Source organism: Acipenser ruthenus, chromosome 19 (genome assembly GCF_902713425.1).
Source record: "Acipenser ruthenus chromosome 19, fAciRut3.2 maternal haplotype, whole genome shotgun sequence".
In the NCBI taxonomy this organism is placed as follows: domain Eukaryota; kingdom Metazoa; phylum Chordata; class Actinopteri; order Acipenseriformes; family Acipenseridae; genus Acipenser; species Acipenser ruthenus.
In genome coordinates, this window is record NC_081207.1 from 29425929 (window position 1) to 29443411 (window position 17483).

Sequence of the window (17483 nt, forward strand, 5' to 3'; positions counted from 1 at the left end):
TCTGGACCATCAGGACAATAAGCTTCTATCCGAAACAGGTATGCAAGTAACATACATCTGCTGCATCAATAAATACAAAGTCATTGCCATCAGTATTATGACAAGTTGGATCATAATAAAACTACATTTCTGCGATTTGGTCACTGTTACTTGTCGCAACTGGTAGGAAACGGCTACAGGCTTGATTCGTTAGGACCCGCTTGCGACCAGAGTTGTGGTTTCCAGTACTGTTTTTATTGTCAATGTTGCCACTCCAGGAGACTGCTTGATGGACACAGCCACTACACTGAGGGAAGAGTCAGCTGCACAGACACACATACCCATGAAGCTTCTTCTGCTCTCCTATAATTGTTACTGAATAGTTTAACCCTCACACATCTTATACAGGTATGACGGATCACAGGTCAAGTGACAACATACATTTCAGACTAGGGGATTTTCACTTGCATTCTCCTATTGTTATGGCCCATACACACAGCTCCACTACTTGTTTATAAGGGATAGTGTAGTTTTTTAAATTATGAATTAGGGTGTCAACTGTCGTAGTATCGTAAATGCTGAACTTCTCCTCAAATACCTACCGTGAGAAATATAAAATGGATAATTTCCAGGGAAAGCCAGATTTGTGAATATGCAAAACCAAAGAAATCCCAATAACAAGTATGATCAGACTTACATGCTGTATTTCCTGCTGGCTGGCTCTGTAGTTTTTCTTAGTTAAATTGTCCACCAGGTAACTGATTTGAGACAAGGCCAGCGAGAGCGAATCAAGATTCATTGCTGGTCGGGGCGGAAGCAGGCGGCCGAGCCCGGCGCAAAATCACCATTATTCCCCTTTAGTCACCTCAGAGATAGGTTAACTTCTTTTACAAAGATGTTTTATGTGGCGTTATGGGCAAGTTTCCTTCTTATTGATTCTTGGTGTATGTAAATTATCTCAATCCAACAGCAAGTACAGCATCTGCACAAAGAAGAACACAAAATTAGAACTAGGTGGTGGTGTTCATTTATTTATTTTTTTAAACCCAACACAGAAATAGAATACAACTGCCAAGACCTCTTACTATAAAAATCAATACCACATCTAATAGAATCTGTATCAGACAGAAAAGCCCTGACATTTTCATAAGCACAGTGTGGGTGGCTTGGATAGAAATCTTAGAGGAGGAAGAGAAAAAAATATATAAACTCAAGTAAACCAGTAACCTCGATAAAAAAGAAAGCTGGGTCTATATTTAGCTTTTTAGTACCGTAGGGTTTTCTTGTTTAGAAGGAGAGTTGGCCTATCAAACCATTAGCCTCTCTATGAAGCTGCAGCACAGTCTACAATGTGTACTGGCACTCACATTTAATTCAAGTTCAGAGTAAAGGACATCTATTGAATTCAGTCGCCATTACGCCTAATTTTACTTTACTTTACATGGGAAAAGGAAGTCATTCTTTTTGTAAACCAAGCCTGGTTTTAAAAATTGGCAAGCCAATAGTGTCCTAACACCTAAAGAGATCCAACACTCATCCATCATCTTCCTGTTTAAGAATGAACACATTTGAAGGTTCAAGGAAGCATTTGGATGTCTTCAAGACCAGTAATACCACCCCTGGACTGGCAGCTTTTACAGTACAGCAGGGAAGATATTAAACTGCTAGAACATCTGGCATTGTTTTGCTAGCCAGCGAGTGGGTCCACAGCATGAACCAGCCATGACTCTCTGGATGGAAGAAGCTGGGTTGAATATGGACAAAACTTCCTCTACCACTGTCAAATATAAGTTTTGGCCACTAAAACAGGTACCACAATGACATGGCAGAAAATGCAGTAACATTAAGACAATTTGTATTACATGCCGCATGTTATGCTGCTGGAGGATAGCTTTCTGAAAATACCTTTACTGGGTACTAGAATTAACATGTGCCCTGGATCTGGTCCAAGTTTCCTCTCTGGGACAGTCACTTTTTTTTTTTCCCCCAAATAAAAAGCCCTTTAACAATTTTAAAATTAGACTACTTCCACGTCCGCCAGAAGTGGCATAATTGTAATTTTATCTGTATGGGGAACTGGCAACTGAATGTTTGTACTTATTAAGTGAGGTACATTAACTGCGCCAAAACTGCTCTTTAATGTATTAGTTTAATTTGGAGGGAGGAGAGAGTAATTAAACATCCTCTCTTTGGTAGGCATCCATGATTATGAAGCAGGGCAACCTCCAAACACCGCAATAGGTGTACAAAATGTCAAATTTTACTGTAAAATTGAGAAGGACCAGTTACTGTCTACAAGAACACTAAAATCCAAAAGATTTGTTACAAAAGATTCATAATCTACAAAAATCTATACTATTCCTGGTCAAACCTCCAGGCTTTGCGACAAATGTGCAACATAAGGTTTATTACCTGAGCAGACTTAACCACTAAATACTTTCTTCCAAACATTTTCATGAAACTAAATTAAATTAGGACAACCTTGTCTTTCAAAACAATTAGGTTTCAAAACTTGGTAAAAGGTCAATTGAACTCGTGCAATAAATGCGTCACTACTGTCAACTAACTTAAAATCGAGAGGTAAAATAATAATTTTCAAAAAAGACGTTTACAGTTTTGCCAAACGCACACTCATAGTTTAACTCTCATTACTGCGACTACTAGGCCTCAAGGCCTGGGCACCAGAGTGACTCAGTGATAAGCCTTTAGAAAAATTGTTGAGCGAATTATAAATACTTTTTAAAAAGCTCAACACATTGTACTGTATTTCAAATTAACAGTTCACCTGTGAGCTGAATATATTTTCCCATTAAAATGCTGAACAAAATGTTGGTCCTACTCAAACAACTTACCTAGGCCTGAACCGACAGGGTCATTTTACCTCATACCGGTGTACAATTTAAAATGGTCAAACACTACCAGTAAGAGATAACGCAAAGGATTTGTTTAACCAAGGATCGTTCTTCAAATTAATGATCTATTTATTTAAATTTAAAAGCGCAGCAATTTTCCACACAATGGGATAAAACAAAAAAGGCAAAAATAATTAAATATTCTGGTAGGAAAATACTGCCACATTAATAAACCTACAGAGTAATATAACAGCTGCATTCCTTTCGGTGCCAATTGTAACAAAGTTCGAGACGTTTGTAATATCATAAATCAGACAGTATCCTAACGTCTGAGCGCTGATCAAAACAAGCTTCCTGCTTGCTGTAAGAGTTACTGTAACTGTCACACATGGATTAGTAAGAATATTGTAATTTGTTGTGTAAACACCACTGTACTACTGCGGCTGTTGCTGCTTAAAAACAAAAACTAAATTGTCTTTGCAGCACTGTTTATTCCTGTTTTATATATAATATATATTAAATATAATCACATTGGTTTTGTAAGGGACAGTTTATTTTAATTGTATTTAAAGACAAAAGTACGGCATAACTTATTATAATTGCTTTGAACTAAACGTCGCAATTTCAAAAGGAATTGTTACTTATTGTATCCATTACAACTTCTACCAACCCAGACCGCAATATGTCGCTTTCATTTTAATTAGAAATGTTCAATTATACTGTACCATTATATATATCACACAGTTTAAGAATTTGGAACCTTAAAATGGTACTAGACAATTGTATATTATTCCATGGCAAATGGTGATATATTTTTTTTTTTTTTTTGCAGATTGTATTTATCTACTCGGGTGTTAAGTAAAGCTTTTCTTAAAACGGTTTGAACGAACCACATTGAATAAAGATCTCGAGTAATGAATATTTTTGTATTTCATATTAAGTCAAAAAAGTCACAATAAGGGAATACAATTAGCTTATACTTTTACTGAATACCTATAGTTGGGTTTATAAACGGCGTCAATAAGTTATTTTTTAATCTTGTACACTAAACTGTAAAGTTGATCCCTTTTTTCCCCTATAAAATCATTGTTATAATTAGCACAGCTTCTTGAGTGGAGTCGAACATTTAACTATTTTAATATACTTCAAATCATAAACACTCTTTTACAACCGTATTTACTATAGGCGCCCCACCTTATAGCTGAAACTGGCTTTGTTCTTTCTTTTAAGATTTTACTAAGGATGAAAGTGCAGTCAATTTACACAGACTCCGACGTCTTTATTGAAACGTGTCTGTCCTTTTCCGTTTAAAGGCACCGTTACAAACTGTAGATTATATACTTTCTTAAATAAGAAAAATTGAATCTGATATTACTATTTATTTTTGTATTAAATTTCGTTTTTGCTTTGGATCCTTGCTGGTCACTCTTAACTCACATACGGTACACCCGCGTTTACCACTTACTTACAAGGTCTCTTGGAATGAATATTAAACAACAAGATTGTTAGCAAACAAATAACATTGTTTTTTTTTATTATTATTACCTTGCGACTCCCGTGTTAAATTCAGACGGTCCGTTTCCACTCAAGTCGATAAAAAATAAAAATAAATAAATAAAAAACCGCTCGCTCTCCGGTTCAGTTTGATTTTTAATACAAAATGGCGACGGACATCTCTCGCGCGCGCTCACAGCGCCATCTTCGAGTGCTCGAGCTCGCGACACTGCAAAATCCCTCCCCCCTTTACTGGGGGGGGGGAAAAAATACAAAAAAAAACAAAAAAAAAAACAAGAGACTTGTAACCAAATCAGACCCCGGCGCTGTAAACTGATTATCCGCACCAAGCGTACTATAATAACACGATATATGAGAACTATAATATCCACGGGGCTTACGAGTTTAGGATAAACAGATACTCAATTTTCATCCAAATAAATAAATAAAATCTTGGTGGGCGCCCCTATGCTCGCTCTCCTTACAACGAGGTTGCAAATGGCAGCAGCCAACCCAACCACCTCCCCCCTCCAGACATCTGAAAATAGTACAGTCCACTTAGGGGCATTTATAACTGAACGTCTTTTGTATTTATAGTGACCGAAAATGAATTTTAACGTACTTGTAATTGACGCGATAAGTATATATTATATATACATATAAAGTATATTATATTTATAAATAATAAATACAGTTTTTTTTATTTACCAAGAGAAGAAAGACAGGCACGTTTCAAAACCACGTGACCGGGCAAGGGGAAATACTGCGTTCCTTTTTAAAAACAAATTCTAACAACTGAACCGGATAGAGGGAACAGTCGAGAAGTGTATAACAATTTGTTAATTAATATATGTATATTTAAAACATTTTCATGTCTCGGGGAAGTGTTTTGTCACGTGGGCCATGACGCGTTTGAACCCTTACCTTAGGCTTCCGTGACCATTGCGCAGGGGAATTTCGTGGTGTAATTTTTCGCTTTAGTCATTGTGTTGGAAATACAGTTATAGCCCTGTACACCAAGAGTTAGATTTTAAACAAATCAGTAGTTCATTTTAATATTAGGAACACAGTATACAGACTCAGTTGTTAAAGATGTAAACAGTCATACTTTGAGCATGCTTGTGTGGCATATGGCTGGATAATTTGAACAAATTGTGTGATACTGCAAAGTAACTGCAGTCGACTAAGAATCCCTTTTGCAAAAATATTATTTCATGGTGGACCTAGTTTATTATAACAGCATTTGTCATGCACACTACAGTATACGTCTGGAAGCTCAGTAACTTTACTCGACTTAATACTAAACAAATTCCTTGTTTGCAAAACTAGTTAGAAAAAAAAAATACGTCCCTTATTTACATGCAAAATGTTTCACTTTTGCCTAATCTACATGTACAACTATGGAAGCAAAACAACCCACTTTACAATTTGTACCAGCTACTCATCACACTCGTTTGTAATTTACATATTTAGTTAGTACAAGCCCACCTGCTGTTTTCAAATTACATGGGGGAGGTGATCAGAAGTTGAAATTACTCATCACATGATTTAGGCTGAGCCAGCAAGAAGTGGTCATATGACTCCACCCGGTACGATACTTTGACAGGGATCCTGCACAGGACTACGATGCGGTAATAATAATAATAATAATAATAATAATAATAATAATAATAATAATAACTCATAAAGAGTATTGTACTTGTGTATCGAGTTCCATCGCGCTTAGTTGTGGCGAGTATGTTGCCGCTCTGCTTGGCGTTTTTTGTGCTGCTTCTGTTCCTCAGCGCTTTGCGGTCCAGATGAAGTTTTAGATCTTCCGGGGCTCTCCTTCAAACCCAACTTCAGGCAGTGTTCCAGGTACCTCTAGGCGAGCCCGGGAAAATACATTACTGGTAAGCTTATATAAAATAACAGTTCTGAAATCTATGTCAATATATGAAAGTGTAATATTTATAAAACATGAATGCAAATAACATACTTTTTTTTTTAATATACAGGAAAATGTTTGGAACTTTACTGTAGGTTACTACTAAGCTAAATAGTTGTTTATGTCTACATATACCATGGACTAATAGACAAATTACACCTTTTTTTCTGGTACTACTTTGAGTTGTAGAGGCACTGGGGAAAAAGGTTACAAAGTCACATGATTCGTTAAGGGCCTTTTTCTGTTATAAAAACTGGACCCGTGCTGAACAAGCTCCATGAACAAACAGTCGGTTTATTAGAATTATATTTAACCAAGTGCTAATCAAAATGGAACTGTTTTCTCTCTATCATAGAAACTTCTCTATTTTGACGGGTATTTTCAAGAGGGGGAAGTAAAGTTTATTTTTAAGTTAACTTCTGTCACCCTTTCAATTTGCTAACATGGATTTTGTGGCACCCAATCATCAGCATTATGCTTTGCATTTCTGTACCACGCACAGTTCCAGTTTGACCTGTTATTCACTTAACATCCTCAGAAAGACTTTGGTTACAGTCCAGTTTGTTTATGTTTGCCGCACCATTTGGCACAACAGCATTCTCACCACTGGAAACTTGCCAGCAGACAAACGGCCCCACCACTTCTGCAGCAGTAGATCAATGTCCTCGGCAAAGGATCTGCAGCGCAGCACTGTTAAAATTCCCTCTTGCCTTTCCAGGTTTGTGACATCCCAAAGAGACCCAGGGAGTGACCCCCTTGCCCTGTGGTTGAATGGGGGGCCAGGCTGTAGCTCGCTGGACGGATTCCTCTCTGAAAACGGACCTTTCCATGTAGGCATATTGGGACAGTTCTATCATGGTCAGTGCATGCACCAGCTATGCAGTTTGCATGAAAAGAAAATAGAACTATTACAGAGCTAGTTCAACTGAAGCGTTGATACTGTTTGTTAGATTAACTGTCGTTTACAGACACTAGCTTTCAAGAGCTCAACGGTTGTCTTCTTCAGGCATAAGTGAAAGTGCACCTGAGTTGCTTGGTACTGGTTTTGCAAGAATAACAAGGAGCAATCTGGACTGAAGTCTGAGAAATCTGAGACATTGTGTCATCCAGAGCTAAAAAAACTTTAAATGGTAGGATATGTAGTAGCACTAAAAAGAAATACATAATAATTATAGTACAATTATTTTGGCAAACATTTCGACTAGACGACGTTGTAAAATACTTTTTAGTATTACTATATAAGCATATTTTGTCATGTCTATAATAATCCTACAGTAGACCTTTGGAGCCTGTATGAGTTCAGCAGCTTGTATATTGCATGCTGAGTTAAGGAGCTTGCTGACAGTGCCCATCCCCGCATCACAGCTGGAAAGCTAGAGGACTCGGTGGTGGTCTGGCTCGCTTCCTTGGTGACATTTATTTAGTTTTACTTTCTAACCCACGAGGCATCTGAATTCTGAAGGTCACTGTATACCAATTTCTTTTTGAAAAGCCTTCTGATGTGAACAATTCCAGTACATAAAAACAGACTGTGCCTGTGCTGATGAAAAATAAATGTAATCCAATACACTAGAGTGGAATCATTAACCTGCCCCCTGCAACACTGCCCCCAGTTGAATGGAAGAAATACCACATTTGTTCTATGCAGTTTTTAATTCTAATGAATCAGAATGACATATGTGAGGGTGTGTTGTTTTATTTTAGAGAGCTGTATTCTATTCCTACAGTCAGACTTAGATGTGGGATTATGTGGACACAGTCCTCTCATAATGCAATGCACACAGATATCACGTTATGAAAAATCAAGAATGATTGCAATGCATTTTGTATTTTGTTTATTAATAAAACCTTTTTTTTAAAAAAAAAAAAACACATTTTATTTGGCATGGTGTTTTATACCTGTTTTCTTTGAAAGTTCCAGGTTGCCTTTCAAAGTAAATACCTATATTAAAAAAAATATCTGTATGAATAAAGTTTTATTCTGAAAAAAATGAATAAATCTGTAATGATCAGCATTTTGTATGCTGGTATATATATATATATATATATATATATATATATATATATATATATATATATATATATAAACTGTATCTAACAGGTAATGGATGTATCTGTTTAGTATTAACACAAGTGGAAAGAGGTGTACCAGGTCCAGTGCACAGGTTCTTCTGTTTTTGGTGCAGTTCTACTGGTACATCCCTAGATGGCATTGTAGAGCAATTCTGTTGTCCTCCCCACTTGTATGTGTGCTGGTAATATAACCTTTTCTACACCACAGAACTGTATACAGGTTCAGGAAACAAAACCACACTAAAAACAGTGTAAGAAATATACCGGTACCATCAGCTAATTTAACATACCAATTCTGTATATCTATTGCCATTATTTATTTAGTTTAAATCTTTTGGCATAAAACACTGCAAGTTATTCTGTTAAGTGCTGGTAAAAAAAATAATTTTATTTAAATATGTTTAAAAGTTAATTACTCACTATTATCATGTGTCGGTTCTGGACCAATTCAATTTAAACTGCACACGATGGTGAAAGTGCTGATCACACTGCTGATAGGTACAGAACTCATGGACGTTCCGTTCAGTTGTTGGAATTCTTGAGGAAGGTCTCAAACATCTGCAGAGCAGGGCAGAGGGACCATGTGGCCGGAACCCTGTGCAACCAATTAGAAGTCCCCTGGCATCAAGCTTTGTGTCGGCAATGTTCTCTGAGCCAATAACACATTGAGTCTCTTTGAAAACAAACACCTTGCTTTCTTTCATTTCAATGTGCAAATCTTTCTATAGCTGTGCTTTTGTTTTAAAATTTTTGTTTTAAAATTTTTCTTCAAATTTTTAAATAAAAATAAAACTGGCTCTATTGAAACAGAACTAATAACTGCAAAATGGAAGCAGCAACAATGCTTTGTTCTGTAATTGATGCTAGAGTAGAAATATGCTCTTCATGGTGCTCCTAATAGATTTAAATACAGTCAATACAGCTTATAATGGCTGCAGAAAGGCACCCAAGGTAGTTAAATACAGGTGACATATTACAAAGTTTAAGACATTTCACTGCAGTTCGCCTAATATTAGAAAGTCCAGGATTAGTGCTGAATCGGGGTCTGCAAAACCAGAAACAAAAAAAAATCAAGTCAACAAGCAACGATTTATTCCTTTATTTTATTTATCAAAAAAATTAAAACAATAACTAAGAGGTATAAAATGACAGTGTAACGTGCGTTGAACACATCAGGATCATCTTTATGACCTCATTCAGTCATTGGTCAAAAGGGGGGACAACCTCCACTTTAAAATCCATTTTCTTACCCAGGAAGCAACCGCATTCATTAAAAAAAAAAAAAAAAAAAAAAGACATTGCTTACAGTGAAGTATAACCCTTTTATAAAACAAATCTGAGGTTTAATTACAACACAACAGGCCTGATTTATTAAAGTGTCATTTGTAATGTAAATTTGAATGTTGTTTTTTTTTTTTTTTTTTTTTTTGAGAATGGAAAAAAAACTGTCGATGTTACAAAACTGGGAATAAACACCCAAGTCGTTTGACTTCGCAAATTAATCTTATAACTTGTAGGTAACTAGTTTTAATTTCACTAAACAATGGTTGGATTCCGGTGTGTAGACGGTGGTAAATCAGGCCCAGTGTCTTAGATAGTGACTGGAATTATTTAACAAAGATTTTAAAGTGATAACAGCAAGTTGCAATTTTTTCTTTATAGTATAGTGTTGTATCTACAGCTCTGGCCAAATGTTTTGCATCACCCTATAGAATTAACTACACTTTTGGCCATAGCTGTACAGTAGCAAAGAGATAAGAACATAAGAAAGTTTACAAACGAGAGGAGGCCATTCAGCCCATCTTGCTTGTTTGGTTGATCAGCTTATTGATCCCAGAATCTCATCAAACAGCTTCTTGAATGATCCCAGGGTGTCAGCTTCAACAACATTACATGCATGTTGATAGAACACATGGTTTCCATTTTTAAAGACACATTTTACACCCCTTTACAGAAGCTTTTGAATAATTCCAGTCGACTGTGCAGCCAAATTCCTGATACTACACTTTGCATTGTTCAGTTTTATAGCTAAAATTACAAGTAAAAAGGGGTTTACATGCAGGATTGATCCACCCTACATTTTCCCAACCCCACCATCCCTTAGCTTTCTACCAGGACAGCAGACACTGCTTTGTGATCTATGTATTGTAGGAAACCACAGTATTCTTTTCTTTAAACGTTAATCTACAGTGATCAGAGAAGGAATTCAAACCCCAACCAAATTGGGGTCAATATTTTAACTCTTAATTAACAGCCAGAGTAAAAAACCCACATCACTGTCAGCAATCGAGTGCTAAAAAGCTTGTTATGTGCAGATCACTTTCTTACTGCGCAGTGGCATCTAGATCATACTGTTATTAAAGCAGCCGTCCACAAACTGCAGTTCCTGAGCTGACTTGTACTTACTGTGCAAATTCCACACAGAGTCTACAGTCTGCTTTGTTGTTCATGGAGCCAAGTGTTTCTGCTGTGTGTGTGTGTTGTGCTGTCTGGATTCAGAGGTCTTCCTGTGCAGGAGGGGGCAGCACTCAGTCAGCGGAGTTGTTTTTATTCTGTGTTCTGGTGGATGACGTCTCGGTATATGGCATTGGTGGTGGTCTGGCCGAAGATGAAGGCCCCCAGAGTGACCATGAAGATGCCGTAGGACACCAGCGCCCACCAGCTGCGAGGGAAGGAAAGACAGGTCAAGAGCTTGAAATAGAGGGTGATTTAGATTTTGTGAATGTACTGTCACTACAGAAAGATACAAACACTCTTGATTTTCCTACCTTGCAGGTTTGACTTCCTGGATCTCTGACAGTTTGGCCTGAATCAGACACAGCCCTGGAGGGGAAGGGAAAATAAAAAAATCAACTTGAGTAAAAAATAAAACATGCAGTCACACAATCTAAGGAAAAATGAATGGGCACTCCGTGGGGGGAAAAAAAAAACCCAAAAAAAGCTAAATTAATGTACGCAGTAACACACAGTTTATCATTAACTGAAAAAGGACAGTAAGACTAAAGTGAACAATAACGTACTGCAATACCTGTATCCATTTCAGTGGCCATCCTTGCTCAATTGCACATCCACAGGTCAATGAAACGGGCCAGGATGACAGCTAGGTACCACAGGAGCAGGAGGGTGTGTGCAGTTGGAGCAGGGAGGGGTACCCACCTGGGAAGATGAAGATGAAGCAGGCTGCCAGCCCCCCGATGAGGGAGATGACACGCCCGATGTCAGGGATGAACAGCGCCAGTAGGAGGGTCAGTGAGAACCACACCACGGTCTGCAGAACTCGCCGCCGCCGCTCCCGAGTCACATCCACCTCCACGGGCTCGCCCCGGAACCGCAGCCAGAGCCCCTCCAGCACCGCCCTGCAGGGAGACACGCACGAGGCTCAGCCCGCTGCACTTTGAGAAGTACAGCTCTCTGGGGGTGGGCTTCCGTTTTCACATCTCAAGGGTGGCAGGGAAGGGTGGGGTGTTTCGTTTTAACTTAGCTTATCCCCAAATAAATTGAGTCAGGGTTTGGGTGACTGAATACATTATATAGAACTGGTGCTACTGCACTCAAAACTGCCTTGCGTAAAAAAGGCTCAATTCTCAGGAGATACACAAAAAGAAGTGCCTCCTGCCCAAGGTTGTAATATTCATGTATTCATGAGGTTAACTGCGCATATCAACACCCCTAACTGCAGACAAGAAAATAAAATGTGCAATGGAGCAGAATTAAAGTGTGCTAATTGACATAGGAAACAGGCTTGTCTTCCAATCATACACTGCAGTAAGTGGAAAAGAAACAAAACTGAAAAGAGGATTTCGTGCACCCCGAGCCACGCAGACACAGTGCAATTGGCCTCACCTGCCGCAGAAGTGCAGGATCGGGTAGGAGGTGAGCACACAGACGACGATGAAGGCTCGGGCGACGGCCACTGGGATGTCGTTGGAGGGGTAGGACAGCAGCACGTCCTGGTTCACGTTGGAGCCGAACGTCAAGAACCCACACACCCCTGAGGGGAGAGGGGAGGAGACAGCAGCCACAGCACAGGTGGGCAAAGAGAACAGAGAGAAGAACAGTCTGCATCAACAAACAATTAAATGCAATATCCCACTAATCCCATTTCTGTTTCTAAATCACCTGCAGGGAGGCAGGTTCATTGCATTGCATGGACACAGTTCGTCAGACTGAAAGCCAGCTGCTGCCACCCACCTGTGCCAGTGTAGACGAAGAGACAGATGATCATGCCGACCGTCACCACGCAGCCCCAGGGCCTTATCTCCGGCCTCTTCATGCTGTTGAACACGGGCACGCTGCTCACATGGCACTGCCCGGGAGAGAGCAAAGACTGTCAGACAGGCTGGGAGACGCCTCTACTGTGTGATCTGATCACTGGCAGGAACAAACGAGTGGTTTAACAGCAGCTGCGATACCTGGAATCCGAAGCATATGGTTGGCATGGCGTTGAACACTGCGGTCCACGAGGAAGGGCTGAAAGGACACAACAATGAGAATATATTAACATGCATACCGACATTTGTATAGGATACAAACTACATGCTGGGGCCTAGGGTTTACAATTGATACCTACAAAAATGTATGCACGTGTATGCAGGAATGGAAATAAGACTCCCATTGCATAGCAGTTTGACCCTTTGATACTTTTACTATGAGTTTACTATGACACAGCTGAGCTTGTTACCTATACACTGTGGCTAATGAAGCTTGTAGTAAAACTTACTTCCATCCTTGGTGTGCATGTATGAATTAATTAATAAAAGAAGATTTGAAAGAGGTTTTGGTCCTAAGTTTTTAAGAATCCCAGCTATTGGAAGGCTGACGCTTTTGTGCACAGCTCTGGAATAGAGTACAGTACAGAGGAGAGGAGCTGCCTGCTTTGCAATGGGCTGTGCTTACCTGGTAGGGATGTACCCGGGTGTGATCTCCTTATCCGGCCAGATGTACTTGATGATGATAACAATGGTGACGTACCAGGTTCCAATCACACTCAGGGCACTGCAAGAAACAGCAATCAAGCATGACAGAAGTGAGGGATATCTTACATGTTATTGTACCTCAAACTATTCCACTATAGAAGTGTCAGGGCTGGGTGTAAACCAGACTCAAGGAAGAGATATTTGCACAGGCAGTTAAAGCCTATATCTAATTTCTGTACCTCATCTCACACGCATTATCCATACAACAGATGTGCACAGCCTGTTACAGAAGCTAATTCTTTGAAGGTTATTAATACACCCAGGGTCCCCTATAATGAGACTGCAAACCTGGTCCAGTTTCACAGAGCTCGCCTGCCTTACCTGGCATACTTCTGGAAGCCGATCTCCTTGGGGATGGAGAGAGGGAGAATTAGCAGGATGGAGGTCAGGCTGATGGTGAATTTGCGGTCTGTGTACCAGCTGGTGCTCACCTCCCCTTCTGACTCGTGGGCCATGGCTCCGATCACTGCAGGAAAGCAAAGGGGACAAAGTGCAATCAACCCCAGTACCGCGACAACACACTGAAATGAAGTTTCGATTAGATCTTGAAGCAGCATCCTTCTGAGCAGAGTGCATGCTGTTAACATGAAGACATCGGCTGACCCCGGCTTACAGAAGTAGAAGTGTGCAGAACAGAGAGAAGAACAGTCTGTATCAACAAACAACAAAAATACAAAACCCTACGAATACAATTTTTGTTTCTAAATCACCTGCAGGGAGGCATGTTGCACGTTCAGTGAATTGCATGGCATAATCTATCCCTGGTGCCAGCTCCTCTCTTCTGACAGGCTTTAAGTACTGGATGACACAATTGAATGCCTGGTGGTGGTCTCTGGGAGATGACTCACGCTTATCCAGCTGGTCCCCGATGATGATGAGGAAGGCGATGCAGGTTCCGAAGGTGTAGACGACGATGGCGACGTCACAGAGCACACCCGGGACACGCCCACACACGGCCCGCACCACCTCCTGGTAGGTGCTCTCGTTGCTGACCTGGGAGCAGTAGGCCAGGACCACCAGCCCGGCGATGATGAATACCAGCATGCACTGCGGGACAGGGAGCACACACAGCAATCAAGCGCTGAGCAGGGCTGCCTGCCAGCCTCTCTCTTTAGAGAGTTTTGAGTTGCGCTAACAGCTGAAGCCAAACATCTCAAGACAGGGGGAGATACAGTTATCAGATCACAAATGCCTAGGCACTCTAGAGCTTCATACAAGCGATGCAGAACTTTATAGTAATTTCATTTCAGGGATGGATACACCGATTGCCCAGCAATCTGATCCATTCCTGGCGTTACCTGAACACTGTGTCTAATCAAGCTTGCAGTAAAACCTAGAACGTGTGAAACTGCGATCCAACAGGAGTCTTATTTTCATCCCTGAATTCCATTGCTAAAAAATGATATGATGATACATTATTATTATTATTATTATTTATTTCTTAGCAGACGCCCTTATCCAGGGCGACTTACAATTGTTACAAGATATCACATTATACAAATATCACGTTATTTTTTTTACATACAATTACCCATTTATACAGTTGGGTTTTTACTGGAGCAATCTAGGTAAAGTACCTTGCTCAAGGGTACAACAGCAGTGTCCCCCAACTGGGGATTGAACCCACAACCCTCCGGTCAAGAGTCCAGAGCCCTAACCACTGCTCCACACTGCTGCCCTAAGAATAGGATGTGCATGGAGACTGAACTGCTCCCTTACCAGCTAAGAGAGTGGCCACTCCAGGGCAGACTAAAGGTGGCCCACAGTGTGCTGTTAATGGGGAAGCTTGCATTGCCACTGCTGGGGCTTTGTATGAATAAATATCAATCATTGAGATCCACTGCAAAAAAACACACCTACCATCTGCAGGACTACTCCACAGGTGACTCCGCCCGCTGTGTTGAAAGCTGCCGGGAAGTTGAGGAGGCCGGCCCCCAGGGCAGCGTTCACCACGATGAAGACGGCTCCGATGGAGGAGGTGCCCCCCGTGGGCTCCTTGCTGTCACTCTTGGGCTCGCTCTCCACACTGGGGCTCTGGAGCAGCCAGGCTCTCTCCCCCGCATCCTCTCTCCAGCCCAAGTCATTATAGTCACTGTTGATCGCTACGTCAGTGCGGGACATTGTCAAAGAAATACTAGAAAACAATCTAATACTAATAGGACAGGGGTGGGTGAGGAGCTAACATCAAGGAAGCTGGCACCTCATACTGTCTTCACTTCAGTTGTGTGGCAGCAAAAAAAAGTCCATTAAGACAGCTGTGGTGGTACTCACGTGATGAAATGATTGGTGCCCCTCCAGACTCGATCTTTTCAAACCCTGCTGGGGAAATAAAAGAAGTTATATTTCTCCAATAAAACTTTTGTGATCAGCTGACCTGCTTCATAAAATGGCAACCTCATATAAGGCTTCAAAAACAGCTTAAAAGGTAATCAGCATAATACACTTAGGGTTATGAAACAGACAGTGTTGTGCAATAAGAGGTTTACTTCATTGCAGTGAAACTGAAGAACTTAAATATAACTCAGATCCAGACCGGTCTACCCAGAACTGCTTACTCTTAAAAACACAGAGAGCCAAGTCTGAAGGACCATGTGACAATAATGAAGTGCAGTTCTAAAGTTCCTGCTGCCCAGACTCTCCTTGTGCTCAGCAGGTTGATCTGTCACAAACACAAGCAATAAACTGGGAACTCACCATTATTCTCTTGCTATTATGGTTAAGCCTAATTAAAAGGTATATTGTACTTGCAAGCATTTAGGTTTTAAAATGCCATTTCCTCTGTCTCATTATAGCTTGACACTCCACAACCATGACACCCAAAGTTTAGTAGCCAGTCAAAAATGTACAATTCACTAGTGCACTGGCAAAGAGGTATTGTGCTTAGCTAGGCTTTTTCTGACTGCTCATCTCACCCTGCTTTTAATATAGGAGAAGGAATTCCAAACCTCAGACAGCTGTCTTCACACACACAATTACAATGTAACGTATACTTATTCATATGTAACTAATCTGCACATATTTCTAAATGAGGGAATACGCAGAAATTACAACAATACTAAAATACAACAATACTTCACGTTTCGGTAGTCAAAGCGATCTTTGGCACCCTAATTTGAACTCGTCCTTGTCAATAAAGCAGCCCTTGCTATCTGAATCAATAAACTGCTTCCATGTAACACAATACAAAGTCATAGCTCCCGCAGTCCTAGTTAAAATAAACGTTATTAATGCATTTAAACGAACAGGCGAGAACACGACTAGCAACCTGATATAGATAAATTCGACATTTCAAACCTAGATGCACATCAGGCGAAGCCGCATCATCAATTGAAGCGTGTCCAGTTACCGCTTGTGATTTCGTTTTGTTCAGAGGTTTAGCTCACTTACAATTACATTGGTATCCCAAAACATCGGCAGTCTCTAGCATACGAATTCAATATACTACATTGTTAAATAATACGCAACATACCTGCCTGTGGTTCTATATATATATAAAGAGTTCCACGTTTCACTCACCGCTCCCTGCCCTATTTCTGTTGTCTTCACGGGTCGGGCAGATTCTGGTCCACCTCTCTGCTGATCCAGCAGCAGGACCATGTGACCGTCCCGTGATGTCATTTTGTGTAAATCATGTGATCTAATTGGCTACCAATACTTTTTTGTTATATAATCAGTATCATCCATCTACAAATTGCACAAATTGCTTGATTCCATTTCCATGAACGTTCGTGTTACTGTGGATGTCGTGATTGTGTGGAGAGTGTTTGCCATATTCCTGAAATTTGACACGAAGTCGACACTACCAGGAGCGATCACGGCCCAGCTGAAGAAGTTGGATCAAATCAATCGTTTCGGTCGTCACATGATAAGTCCACAACCAATGTCAAAATAATGTATACAAAATATGACTGCTCTCCGGCGCCACCTGGAGGTTGAGGAGAGGGAGGCGCTGCAGCGTCTGGACAGGGAGGAGAGGAAGACCTTGGACGGCATCGAGGCTCAGCAGGAGCAGCTGGAGGAGAACCTGCAGGAGATGCATGGGAGCTCAGGGGTCCTGGAGACACTGTCCCTACCCAGACAGCAGGCCTTCATACTGGTAAACATGCTCGCTGCTCATATAAACCAATGACAAATATATTTATTATGTGTCCAAAACTACGTTTTTCTTCAGCTATTTTCAAT

The 17483-nt window shown here is 40.5% G+C and overlaps 2 protein-coding genes across 22 annotated transcripts in view; both read right to left on the reverse strand.

Annotated features, from left to right (window-relative positions):
* Window positions 1-4870, reverse strand: part of LOC117424087 (CCR4-NOT transcription complex subunit 1) — a 33056-nt gene extending 28186 nt beyond the window's left edge. For 16 of the 17 annotated variants that reach the window (XM_034040160.3, XM_034040145.3, XM_034040159.3 and 13 more), the window contains exons 1-2: window positions 4377-4870; window positions 677-961 (exon numbers count right to left, since the gene is read on the reverse strand). In XM_034040160.3, the coding sequence (XP_033896051.1) occupies window positions 677-778 (102 nt within the window). In that variant the 5' untranslated portion in view covers window positions 779-961; window positions 4377-4870. The remainder of the gene's footprint in view (window positions 1-676; window positions 962-4376) is intronic. The other variant, XM_034040155.3, reaches the window with a different exon arrangement.
* Window positions 4871-8339: 3469 nt separating this feature from the next.
* On the reverse strand, window positions 8340-17136 carry LOC117424156 (sodium-coupled neutral amino acid transporter 7-like). 5 transcript variants are annotated; one of them, XR_004547868.3, is made up of 12 exons: window positions 16818-17136; window positions 15162-15617; window positions 14150-14348; window positions 13623-13767; window positions 13222-13320; window positions 12738-12795; window positions 12517-12631; window positions 12169-12316; window positions 11482-11681; window positions 11094-11148; window positions 10732-10987; window positions 8340-9370 (listed from the first exon to the last, which is right to left on the reverse strand). XR_004547868.3 is itself a non-coding variant. In XM_034040273.3 (11 exons), the coding sequence occupies exons 2-11, from the start codon at window positions 15420-15422 to the stop codon at window positions 10873-10875; spliced, it is 1395 nt and encodes a 464-aa protein (XP_033896164.1). In that variant the 5' UTR covers window positions 15423-15617; window positions 16818-17136; the 3' UTR covers window positions 9729-10872. The 5 variants fall into 5 exon arrangements, 4 of the variants coding, with proteins under 4 accessions (XP_033896164.1, XP_058848770.1, XP_033896165.1 ...); XM_034040273.3 differs by lacking the exon at window positions 8340-9370 and having other exon boundaries at window positions 9729-10987; XM_058992787.1 differs by lacking the exon at window positions 8340-9370 and having other exon boundaries at window positions 9729-10987; window positions 15162-15620.
* Between the last annotated feature and the right edge of the window lie 347 nt (window positions 17137-17483).

Bases quoted from the DNA above. Each gene is read 5' to 3' on its own strand.
- LOC117424156 (XM_034040273.3), bottom strand. From the start codon at position 15,422: ATGTCCCGCACTGACGTAGCGATCAACAGTGACTATAATGACTTGGGC. The intron at 13,768-14,149 runs GTGAGTCATCTC...GCTTTCCTGCAG, and splicing joins CGGGGACCAGCTGGATAAGC to TGATCGGAGCCATGGCCCAC. The intron at 10,988-11,093 runs GTAGGAAAATCA...CTTCCCTCGCAG, and splicing joins CAGGAAGTCAAACCTGCAAG to CTGGTGGGCGCTGGTGTCCT.